Raw genomic sequence first — 12,271 nt, 5'->3', positions numbered from 1 at the left:
TGGGATGCAAAGTAGTTTCTGGTAATCTTGTGTGGGCACAGGGAGGGGTAACACAGGACTCTATGGTGCCACAGCTGAGGTGTCAGCATTACATCACCATCACGGAGCCATAAGCCTCATTCCCCATCTGCAGCCCGGGTTCTAGGCACTGGGCTTCTGACTTATGAACATCTGTAATCAAGGCTCTCTCTTTTTTTTTTTTTTTTTTTTTTTGAGACAGAGTCTCGCTCTGTCGCCCAGGCTGGAGTGCAGTGGCGCGATCTCGGCTCACTGCAAGCTCCGCCTCCCGGGTTCACGCCATTCTCCTGCCTCAGCCTCCCGAGTAGCTGGGACTACAGGCGCCCACAACCGCGCCCGGCTAATTTTTTGTATTTTTAGTAGAGACGGGGTTTCACCGTGGTCTCGATCTCCTGACCTTGTGATCCGCCCGCCTCGGCCTCCCAAAGTGCTGGGATTACAGGCGTGAGCCACCGCGCCCGGTCAAGGCTCTCTCTTAAACCACAGCTTCTGCGGCTGAGCTCTGGCCTTGCTCCTCTTCATCTCCCTGGAGAACCAGGTCCTGTTCTAAGCCCCAGGAGCAGGACCATTTGTGGTCTCGGCCCCCTGCCCCATCCTGACCACCCTCCCATCCAGCCTGTACCTCTATGCCAGCACCAGACTCCTCTTTATTATTATATTATTATTATGGGGGGAGGGGACAGAGTCTCGCTGTGTCACCCAGGCTGGAGTGCAGTGGCTATTCACAGGCGTGATCCTGGTACGCTAGTCTCAGACTCCTGGGTTCAAGTGATCCCCCTGCGTCAGCCTCCTGAGGCTGCGCCTGGCTTCCTCTCTTTTTTTTATTTTTATTTTTTAGAGATGGAGTCTCACTCTACTGTCCAGGCTGTAGCACAGTGGCACAATAATAGCTCACTGCAGCCGCAAACTCCTATGCTCAAGTGATCCTCCTGCCTCAGCCTCCCGAGTAGCTGGGTCTACAGGCGCAAGCCACCACACCTAGAATCTCCCTGTGTTGCCCAGGCTGCTCTGGAACTCCTAGCCTAAAGCGATCCGCCCGCCTCGCCTCCTTAAGTACTGGGATTTCGAGTTACTGCACCCGGCTCCCCAGCTTCCTCTCTGCTGTATCTTCTGCCCGGGGATGGAAGCTTCCTATTGCTCAGCGCTGGCCTGCCCTCGATGCAAAGGCCCAGAAGCATGGCTGTGTGTGTGCCCAGCCAGCGGACTCTCCAGCGGCTCCCCTGTCCCGCAGCCTTATCCGCCTGCCCAGGCTCACTCCTGCACTCCGCGGCAAAGACCTTAGCAGTCTGCTCCGCACCTGTAGCTTTGCCTCCTTTCTAGGTCTGGTTTCCCTTGATCTGGCCCAACTAAATCCTCTCCTGACACTGACTGCAAGGAGACAGGAAAACTACAGAAAGCATAAGAGGGAGAACCATGTAAGTCACAAACAAATGGCTCTTTTGCCAGATACCTACAAACTTTGCTCCCACGATTCATCCAGGTCTCTGCTCAACTGTCGCCTCAAGGGTCTTCTGCCATCACCCTCCCCACCCCCACTCCCTGTCCCTATATCTTGCTATATTTGTGGCTACCTGACATTATGTTGTATTTGTGTATTTCCATGCTATTATCAGGGTCCTCCTCCCACCTCCAGAATATAAGCAGCTTGAGGACAGGGAGTTTGTTTTATTCACACCAAAGCTGTATCTGGCACATAATACTCACTCAATAAACAGTGGTAAGCTGAGTGCTTACAACAGTCACACACACCTGAAATCTACACAAAAGAATGCACTGTGATAGCTGATGTTTACAAAGATCACTCAGGAAATCGAGACAAGGAAAGTCATTTTGTTCTGTTCTGTTTTGTTTTAGGATTAAATGAGATAATGTTCACAACGCCTGTAATGAAGTTACTGAAATGGTCGTGTCCAGCCCTTTGAATAAGAGGACTTTTTGGCTTATCTGTGGTGGCAGATATCACAAAAATAATACACGGACCTTTATTTATTTATTTGTTTGTTCATTTATTCTTGCTCATCAGTATCATTAGTGTTAGTGCATTTCATATGTGGTCCAAGACAATTCTTCCAATGTGGCCCAAGGAAGACAAAAGTTTGGACACCCATGTTCTAAAACATAGTAAGCTTATAAATATGTTAGCTATTATTAGAGAAACCATCTTTACAAGATTCTGGTAAACCTTTCTTATCAGGAACACCCAGCTCGTTTCCCAAGAGTGTCAAGTAGCTAAAGTTTTCCTGCAGAAGTTATCCACTGGGATATAGGAGGTAGTGTGGCTGTGGTCCATGCTGGGTGAAACTTAAAATATCCGACTGAGCCAAACGGAAGAGACTCTAAATATAAACATTGCTGAAATAAACACAGTCAACTGTCAAGACAGTCATGACATTAAGACAAAGGAATAAAACTTTTTCAGAGTGACTCATCTTTTGGTTCTTCAGAGTGATCATATCTTCCTTGGAAACAGAAAATACATGGAGATGTGTGAACTATGCATGCCTCTGTGTTTATGACTCGAAGATAAGCTGTGGTGAGGGAGAGTCTATATTAGTATTCAAGGCCACAGAAACCAGTCTGTTTTACAAATTACCATGTAATTAAACAGAAGGCGCATGAGATGTATTTTAAGCACATCCCCTTTCTTATTCTTAGTATTCCACTCAACATCCAAACCCTTATTAATATCTCTGGCCAAAACCACAACTTAAAAACTGCAAACTCATTGTACTATCAAGGAATATTTTCTAATTGTGCCTTAAAACCAACTGTCAGACAAGCTGAGTTCCCATCATGAATAATGGTATACAGAGGCTGACTCGGGGGGTAAAGGATGGAGAAAATGCAGAAAGAGGGGGAAAGCTGTAGGTAAGACAAGACATGAGGCCAGGTGTGGTGGCTTACTCTGTAGACCCAGCACTTTGGGAGGCTGAGGCGGGTGAATCACTTAAGGTCTAGGTGGATCACTTAAGGTCAGGAGTTTGAGACCAGCCTGTTCAACATGGTGAAACCCCGTCTCCACTGAAAATACAAAAATTAGCTGGGCGTGGTGGTGGCACCTATAGTCCCAGCTACTCGGGAGGCTGAAGCATGAGACTCGCTTGAACCCGGGAGGTAGAAGTTGCAGTGAGCCAAGATCATGCCACTGCACTCCAGCCTGGGCGACAGAGCAAGACTCTATTGCAAAAAAAAAAAAAGAGACAAGAAACTAAAAACAGTAAAAATTAAAGAAACAGCTCATCATAAAATGGAAACACATAATCAACTTCTTTCAACATTCCAAGTTGTTGTGTGGTTTTGTTTTGTTTTTAAGAGATGGGGTCTTGCTTTGTCACCCAGGCTGGAGTGCAGTGGTGTGATCATTTCTCACCGCAGCCTTCCGGGGCCCAAGGGATCCTCCCACCTCAGTCTCCTGAGCAGCTGGGACTACAGACACATGCAACTGCATGTGTCTAATTTTTTTTTTTTTTTTTTTTTTTTTGTAGAGACAAGGTCTCACTATGCTGCCCAGGCTGATTTCGAACTCCCAGCCTCATTTGATCCTCCCACCTCAGCCTCCCAAGTAGCTGGGATGACAGGTGTTCACCACCATGCCCAGCTGTTTTGTTGTTGTTGTTTAGAGACAGAGGTCTCACTACTTTGCTTAGGCTGGTTTCGAACTCCTGGCCTCAAGCGATCCTCCCACTTCTACCCTCTAGAGCATTCTGCCTCCTAGAGCACTGGGATTATAGGCATGAGCCACCACACAGGCCAACATTCCAAGTTTGTTTTTGTTTTTGTTTTTGAGACAGAGTCTTGTTCTGTCGCCCAGGCTGGAGTGCGGTGGCACGATCTCAGCTCACTGCAACCTCTACCTCCCGAGTTCAAGCGATTCTCCTGCCTCAGCCTCCCGAGTAGCTGGGATTATAGACTAATTTTTTGTGTGTTTTAGTAGAGACGGGGATTCACCATGTTGGCCAGGCTGGTCTCAAACTCCTGACCTCAAGTGATCCTCCCGCCTCGGCCTCCCAAAGTGCTGGTATTACTGGCATGACCCAGCACACTGGCCAACATTCTAAGTTTTTAAAATCACAAGGTAGTAAGGAGAATTAATGATCCAGAGAAAAGAGGTTACCATTTATAAACTCCTAGGCATTCAGAACTGTCTTAAACCCTTTATAAACCTTATCACTACACCTCTGAGATTCCTCTTTTGCAGATGGGTAAAAAGAAATTCAGAAAAATTAAATGATTCAGAACTGGAAGTAAAATTGTGTTGTTTCAAAGGAAGGCTCTTTCTACTACACTGATAATTCCTAAATGATTCTTAAATGCTAGTGCACAAGTTCATTGCCAAGTGGAAGAAACAAAGCAAGTGCGTTCTGTTTTCAAAAACCTAAATGTATTCATCACGTAACTACTGAAATTGTATTCCTTCTAATATTTAATGCTAAAATATTCTTTCAGAAAAGAAATGATATTTTGACATGAAAATTCCCCCAAATCATAAAATTCATTAAAAAAAATTTTAATATGACAAATGAATAAAGGAATAATGGTGGTAGAAATAATTGCTTTGTAAGTTTTTTTTTTTTTTTTTTTTGAGATGGAGTTTTGCTGTTTCATCCAGGTTGGAGTGCAATGGCATGATCTCAGTTTACTGCAACCTCCGCCTCCCAGGTTCAAGCGATTCTCCTACCTCAGCCTCCCGAGTAGCTACGATTATAGGCAATCGCCACCACACCCGGCCAATTTTATATTTTTAGTAGAGATGGGGTTTCACCATGTTGGCCAAGTTGGTCTCAATTCCTGACCTCAGATGATCCACCTGCCTTGACCTCCCAAAGTGCTGGGGTTACAGGTGTGAGCCACTTCGCCCAGCTACTTTGTAAGTTTTAAAATATCCTTACTTTGCAACATAAAAAGTAAATTATCTTACATCAATCCCCAAAATTTCTTTTAAATTTTACTGACCCATGAAATACAAGACTGGCAACCACTGTCCTATAACCACTAGTTTTCAATTTACCTATCAGTGGTTCATGAAATCATTTTACCTGGTCAATACATGAATATTCTTCTTTCTTTTTTTCTTTCTTCCTTCTTCGATAAAATAGAAAAATAGAAAACATCAGGACAAGTAGGTAAAAAAGCCAGGCGCAGTAGCTCACATCTATAATCCCAGCACTTTGGGAGACTGAGGCAGGTGGATCACCTGAGGTCGGGAGTTCAAGACCAGCCTGACCAACATGGAGAAACCCCATCTCTACTAAAAATACAAAATTAGCCGGGCATGGTGGCACCTGCCTGTAATCCCAGCTAGTCGGGAGGCTGAGGCAGGAGAATTGCTTGAACCCAGGAGGCGGAGGTTGCAGTGAGCCGAGACCACACCACTGTACTTCAGCCTGGGTGACAGAGTGAGACTCCATCTCAAAAAAAAAAGAAAAACGAAACAAGACAAGTAGGGAAAAAAGGTTAACTAATGTTTGTTTTAAGTTTATAAATACATAAATGCTAGTTTATACTGGGTTGGGATGTATAACGTACTTACTGCAGGTAAATGACTGTCAAAACACTTTGAAAACCTTTGTACTGTTTTTCTTAGAGTAATACATATTCATTATTAAATATTTGTAAAACAGAAAATCATCAAGAAGAATGTTTGAAAGCATCTATAATCTCATTACTCGCAGGTCACTATTATTCATATTTGTATTGCTAGGCACAGTATGTTTTCTTTCTTTCTTTTTTTTTTTTTTTTTTTTGAGATAGGGTCTCACTCTATTGCCCAGGCTGAAGTGCAGTAGCACGATTTCTGCAGCCTTATCCTCCTGGGCTCAAGGAATCCTCCCACCTTAGCCTCTCGAGTAGCTAGGACTACAGGTGTGTGCCATGATGCTCTGCTAATTTTTGTTTTTTATTTTTTGTAGAGACGGGCAGTACATTGCCCAGGTTGGTCTCGAACTCCTGGGCTCAAGTGATTCTCTCACCTCGGCCTCCCAAAGTCCTGGGATTACAGGCATGAGCCACCATGTCCGGCCAAGGCATGGTATGTTTTCATATTACACAGACACTAGCTGTAAACACTAAATATTCCTAAACCCTCTAAAGTAGCAGCATTATTGAAATAGAAGACTGAACCTCGCACAGTGGCGGATGCCTGCAGTGCCAGCCACTCAGGAAGATGAGGCAGGAGGATTGCTTGAGCCCAGGAGTTCGAGCCTGCAGTGTGCAATGATGCTGCCTGTGAACAGTCACTGCACTCTAGCCTGGGCAACACATCAAGACCCCCATCTGTAAAAAATAAAATAAAATAAAATAAGCCTGATCCTCAAGGACAGTGTGCCACAAATGGTGGAATGCCCTTAGACAAGATGAACTAGTATCATTTCAGACACTTAGGTATCCATCAATCTCTCTGATTACATCAAGAGTTGGAATTCATTTCTAGGCACCTTGCTCACGAAGGAATGCAATCTTCCATCTTAAAGGTAAGCATCTGATTCCACCATTAACATTTTCAACAAAGATTTAATCAAATCAGATTATATATTTGTCTGGAATTTTGTTTCTACGTGTTAAATATGGTTTATTTTTAGCTGTAGGAGTGATGGAATTTGTGTTAACAGGCCCTGGTGAGAATAATCAGTTCACAGCCAAGCTTGGGTGCAGCCAATGTTCATGTGTAATGAAGGATGACTTTGAAAATACAGCAAATCCAGCTCACTCACTCTTGTGAAGAGTCCGAGGAGGTTTACATAGTAAGAAAGTATGGCTGGGCGTGGTGGCTCACACCTGTAATCCCAGCACTTTGGGAAGCCAAGGCGGGTGGATCACAAGGTAAGGAGATCGAGACCATCCTAGCTAACACAGTGAAACTCCATCTCTACTAAAAATACAAAAAAAATTTAGCCGGGCGGGGTGGCATGCATCTGTAGTCCCAGCTACTCAGGAGGCTGAGGCAGGAGAATTGCTTGAACCTGGGAGGTGGAGGTTGCAGTGAGCCAAGATCACACCACTGCACTCCAGCCTGGGCGACAGAGCGCGACTCTGTCTCAAAAAAAAAAAAAAAAAATAGTGCGAAAGTATACATTGTGGGAAAGAAAGAAAGTAGCCAGAGTCTCACAATGCCCAGAGCCCTGACTATTAGTATGAACTCATTCCAGACAACCAGAAGAACTCCTCCAGGACCAATCATGGAGACTTTTTCAGGATTAAGAGAAGGTCACCTGAGGCAGCACCTCGGTGCCATTAGGACTCACAGGGACTTCATAACTTATGTTTGCTGCAAAGGAGAGGTGCACGTAAGTATGGTGCTCGGAACTCACCGGCACGTGAAAAGAACTTCAGAGTAAAAAGGAATTCGAGCATCATCAATTAGTGTGCCTCCTATCAAACATGGATACCCTTACCAAGCATTTATGAGGAATCCATTTTACAGGAAACTAATGTGGAACAAATTGTATGCAAATTAAATATGTTTTTAAAAAATCATGATGATACATAAATATGGAAGCTTCCTTTCTCTAAACATATGTATTTTTTAGTTTTCATTTTTATTTTAAGTTCCGGGATACATGTGAAGAATGTGCAGGTTCGTTACTTAGGTATATGTGTGCCATGGTGGTTTGCTGCACCTATTGATCCATCCTCTAAGTTCCCTCCCTTCGCCCCCCACCCTCCAACAGGCCCGGGTGTGTGTTGTTCCCCTCCCTGTGTCCATGTGTTCTCATTGTTCAACTCCTACTTATGAGTGAGAACATGCAGTGTTTGGTTTTCTGTTCCTCTGTTAGTTTGCTGAGGATGATGGCTTCCAGCTTCATCCATGTCCCTGCAAAGGACGTGATCTCATTCCTTTTTATGGCTGCATAGTATTCCATGGTATATATGTACCACATTTTCTTTATCCAGTCTATCATTGATGGGCATTTGGGTTGATTCCATGTGTTTGCTATTGTAAACAGTGCTGCAATAAACATACATGTGCATGTGTCTTTATAGTAGAATGATTTATATTTCTTAGCGTATATACCCAGTAATGGGATTGCTGGGTCAAATGGTATTTCTGATTCTAGATCCTTGAGGAATCCCCATACTGTCTTCCACAATGGTGGAACTAGATTTATACTCCCACCAACAGTGTAAAAGCATTCCTATTTCTCCACAGCCAAACATATAATTTATATTCAAAAGAATTCCTTACTCCAAAGAGCGTAGGAAGTGTATGATGGTCTATGAAGCAATCAGCAAAAAGGATTGCAAGAGGTAGGCCTATGTGTTAAATAAAGTTTTATTGAAACACAGTCACACCCACTCCTTTACCCTATTGTCTATGGTTGCTTTTGAGCTACAATGGCAGAGTCGAGTGGTTGTGGCATAGACCTTATGACGGGCAATAGCAAAAATATTTACTTTCTGGCCTTTCGAGAAAAAAATTTGCTGCCTGGCATGGTGGCTCGCACCTGTAATCCCAGCACTCTCAGAGGCCAAGGTGAGAGGATCACTTAAGGCTAGGAGTTTGGGACTAGCCTGGGCAACGCAGTGAGACTCCCATCTCTTTAAAAAAAAATTTATTTTTAAAATTAGCCGGCCGGGCGCGGTGGCTCAAGCCTGTAATCCCAGCACTTTGGGAGGCCGAGATCGGGATGGATCACAGGTCAGGAGATCGACCATCCTACAACAATGAAACCCCTGCCTCACTAAAAATACAAAACTAGCCGGGCGAGGTGGCGGGCGCCTGTAGTCCCAGCTATCCGGGAGGCTGGAGGGGCAGGAGGCAGGAGAATGGCGGAACCCGGAGGCGGGATTTGCAGTGAGCTGAGATCCGCCAGCACTCCAGCCTGGGTGATAAGAGCAAGACTCCGCCTCAAAAAAAAAAAAAAAAAAAAATTAGCCAAGTGTGGTGGTGCGTGCCTGTTGTCCCAGCTACTTGGGAGGTGGAGACAGGAAGGTTGCTTGAGCCCAGGAGTACAAAGTTGCAATGAGGCATGATTGTGCCACTGCACTCCAGCCTGGGTGACAGAGCAAGACCCTGTCTCTTTAAAAAAAAAAAAAAGAAAAGAAATAAAGAGCGAATGAGAAAGAAGGAAGGAAGGAAGGAAGGAAGGAAGGGAGGGAGGGGAGAGGGAAAGAGAGAGAGAGAAAGAAAGAAAGAAAGAAAGAAAGAAAGAAAGAAAGAAAGAAAGAAAGAAAGAAAGAAAGAAAGAAAGAAGGAAGGAAGGAAGGAAGGAAGGAAGGAAGGAAGGAAGGAAGGAAGGAAGGAAGGAAGGAAGGAAGGAGAAAGAAAGAAAGAAAGAAAGAAAGAGAAAGAAAGGAGAAAGAGAAAGAAAGAAAGAAAAGGAAAGAGAGAGAGAGAGAAAAGAGAAGAGAAGAGAAAAAAGAAAAGAAAAGAAAAAAAAGTTTGTCGACCCTCGCCCATAGCAAGGGTTTAGGACTTGAAAAAGCTGTGACCATTTCTGTGGGGTTCATCCTCCCATACCATGAATTGGTGATTCTTCTCTAGAGAGGCCATTTCTTAAGGGGCATATGAAGAGTTGTAAAATGTAACAGGAACACCAATAGGTTTGGGATTGGTGTTAAACCAATTTCAGAGAAGTGCGACTTTCAGGACTGCAAGAAATCTACTTAAAACCTCTTCTGTGAACCTGATCCAGATGTTTCAGCCCTGAATCCAAATGAGGACAGAGATGCCCAAGAAGGAGCATTGCAACTTTCCACTGTGGGACCTAGACTGTGTATTCCCTCCTGGCTTCAGGACAGAAATCTGTTACTGCTCTTGAAGGAGCCACAGAAACACTCTTCTTTGCTTTAACAACTTTCTTCCATTTGTCCTTTGCTCCAGAACTATAGGCTGGAAACCCAGAAAGACATACCTGGGCGCACATCCATCCTTATTCAAATGCAGGTAGACCTTCAGGGAGGCTGAAGCAGGAGGATCGATTAAGCCCAGGAGTGCATGGTTGCAGTGAAGCATGATTTCAGGTAGACCTGCATTTAAATGAGGATGGATTTGCGCCCAGTCATGTCAGTTGAAAATACTAGTAATCAGATTTGAAAATACTAATATTCAGGTTTCACCACCTCTCTATACCAAGCCCACATCCTTGCCTTTAGAAAGTCAGGCCAGCTAGGTTGGGTCACCAGGGTGCGCCAGGCAAATATCATCCCCCTCTCCTAAGGTAAGACCCCTGCCAGGCAATGGAGAGTATTTCTCCAACACACCATGTTTCTAACATCTGTCAGAGAAAAGACCTGATTCAACTTGTATCCAGTGATTTGAAAGCCAAACCCAAATCTCAATGTCATTCTGACAATATTTCTATTAAATAAAATCCTCTGTTTCCTTGGGGGCTTTTAAAATCAATCTGCCACAAAAAGCTTCCGAACAAGTTAATAACGCAGATGTGCTGACTCATACTCCCGGCAAGCACTCCTCCATGAAGAATCAATGGACTTTGTTCAACATATCAAAACAGTTAGCAGTTGAGCTGTAATGCAATTAAAACACAGCTCTTCCTTACCCAATTCTTCCTCATGTTTAAAAAAAAAAAATGCTAGCATACTGAACTCTTGGGAATTACAGAATCAAAATCTCAGATCAGTCCGTCAGAGCCGAACTAACATTTACTAAGTGCATATCACACAGAAGGTACTGAGGAACGTACATACACCACTCTGCAAAGTAGACATTGTTCGAGTAAGCTAGACTGGCGTGGTAGCTCACGCCTTTAATCCCAGCAGTTTGGGAGGCTGAGGTGGGCAGATCACCTGAGGTCAGGAGTTCAAGGCCAGCCTGGCCAACACGGTGAAACCCCGTCTCTACTAAAAATACAAAAATTAGCCGGGTGTAGTAGTCTAGTCCCAGCTACTCGGGAGGCTGAGGCAGGAAAATCGCTTGAACCTGGGAGGTGGAGGTTGCAGTGAGCCAAGATCACGCCACTGTGCTCCAGCCTGGGTGACAGAGCAAGGCTCTGTCTCAAAATAAAAACAGAAAAAAAGAAAGAAAGATAGTGAGCAAGCTAGGGGTGTGGTGGGTCACACCTGTGTGTACTTAGGAGGCCAAGGCAAGAGGATGGTTTGAGTCCAGGAGCTCAAGACCAGCCTAGGCAACATAGCAAGACCTCCTCTCTATTTTAAAAGATAAATAATGAGGAAATTGAAGCTTATAGAGTTGAAATGACTTGTCCACGCCTAATAAGACAAAATTGGGATTCCAACTCTGTCTCCAAATCCCTGTCTCTCCATATGCCGCTCACCTCCAACTCTGTGCAATGGTAACTAGACAATGTCAAAGGAATGTATTAATAGCCTCCCTTCCTCCTGGGATGGGCCTGGGAACATGCTGTTTTGTTTTCCCTCTGCCCCTCCTTTTAGTCGTTGGAAGCATATGTTGGCACATCCTTCCTTCAGATGATGTGGTTTAAGCCTTCTTGGGTACAGTCACAATTGAGTCATACTTCCTGCAAGTCACACCAGCTCACCTTGCCTGAGTTCTAAGGGTTCACAGATTCTTGGCTCATCTCACACTGTAAATTTCAACTTCAATTCGAGGTCATTTCCTGTTGGCCTCATGTGTCACCTACATGCATAATTTGTTAATTCCTGGAAGGTCCCTCATTGCCTTGACTATGTTAGAGGGTGAGTCCCATCAAGGAAGGATTTGGTGGCTTACTTGCCGCTGTATTCCCAGAACTTGATAAATATTTACTAAATAAACAGATGCTGCATCTTTGCCACATTTCTGGGAGGTAAGGAAACTAAGACACAGGAAAATTAAGGTTGCTTTTCTTTTTTTTTTTTTTTTTTTTTTTTTTTTTTTTTTTTTTTTTTTTTTTGAGACGGAGTCTCACTGTGTCTCCCAGGCTGGAGTGCAGTGGCGCGATCTCGGCTCACTGCAAGCTCCGCCCCCCGGGTTCACGCCATTCTCCCGCCTCAGCCTCCCAAGTAGCTGGGACTACAGGCGCCCGCTACCGCGCCCGGCTAGTTTTTTGTATTTTTAGTAGAGACGGGGTTTCACCATGTTAGCCAGGATAGTCTCGATCTCCTGACCTTGTGATCCACCCGCCTCGGCCTCCCAAAGTGCTGGGATTACAGGCTTGAGCCACCGCGCCCGGCCTAAGGTTGCTTTTCTATGACCATGCAAGAATGAGGCTTCCTAGAATTGGATGTAAGAACAGCCATAACTGGGGTGAGGGTACCCATCTGAAACAGGAACCAAGCTTTCCCAACACCACACTGTGAAGACTTTGGAATGACAAAAATGGGTTTCAAAAGT

General features: G+C 44.5%; 1 protein-coding gene across 4 annotated transcripts in view; it reads right to left on the bottom strand.

Annotated features, from left to right (window-relative positions):
- PITPNC1 (phosphatidylinositol transfer protein cytoplasmic 1) overlaps nucleotides 1–12,271 on the bottom strand; it is a 318,834-nt gene that overhangs the window by 263,804 nt on the left and 42,759 nt on the right. Inside the window, exon 2 of one of the 4 annotated variants that reach the window (XM_021929335.2) lies at nucleotides 9,870–9,984. The exons of the other annotated variants lie outside the window; for them this stretch is intronic. Coding sequence (XP_021785027.1) covers nucleotides 9,870–9,881 — 12 coding nt within the window. The 5' untranslated portion in view covers nucleotides 9,882–9,984. The remainder of the gene's footprint in view (nucleotides 1–9,869; nucleotides 9,985–12,271) is intronic. 4 annotated transcript variants of the gene reach the window in all.

Source organism: Papio anubis, chromosome 17, assembly GCF_008728515.1.
Source record: "Papio anubis isolate 15944 chromosome 17, Panubis1.0, whole genome shotgun sequence".
Lineage (NCBI taxonomy): Eukaryota > Metazoa > Chordata > Mammalia > Primates > Cercopithecidae > Papio > Papio anubis.
The sequence above is the reverse complement of the archived record's forward strand: the minus strand, read 5'-3'. Positions and strand labels throughout refer to the sequence as shown.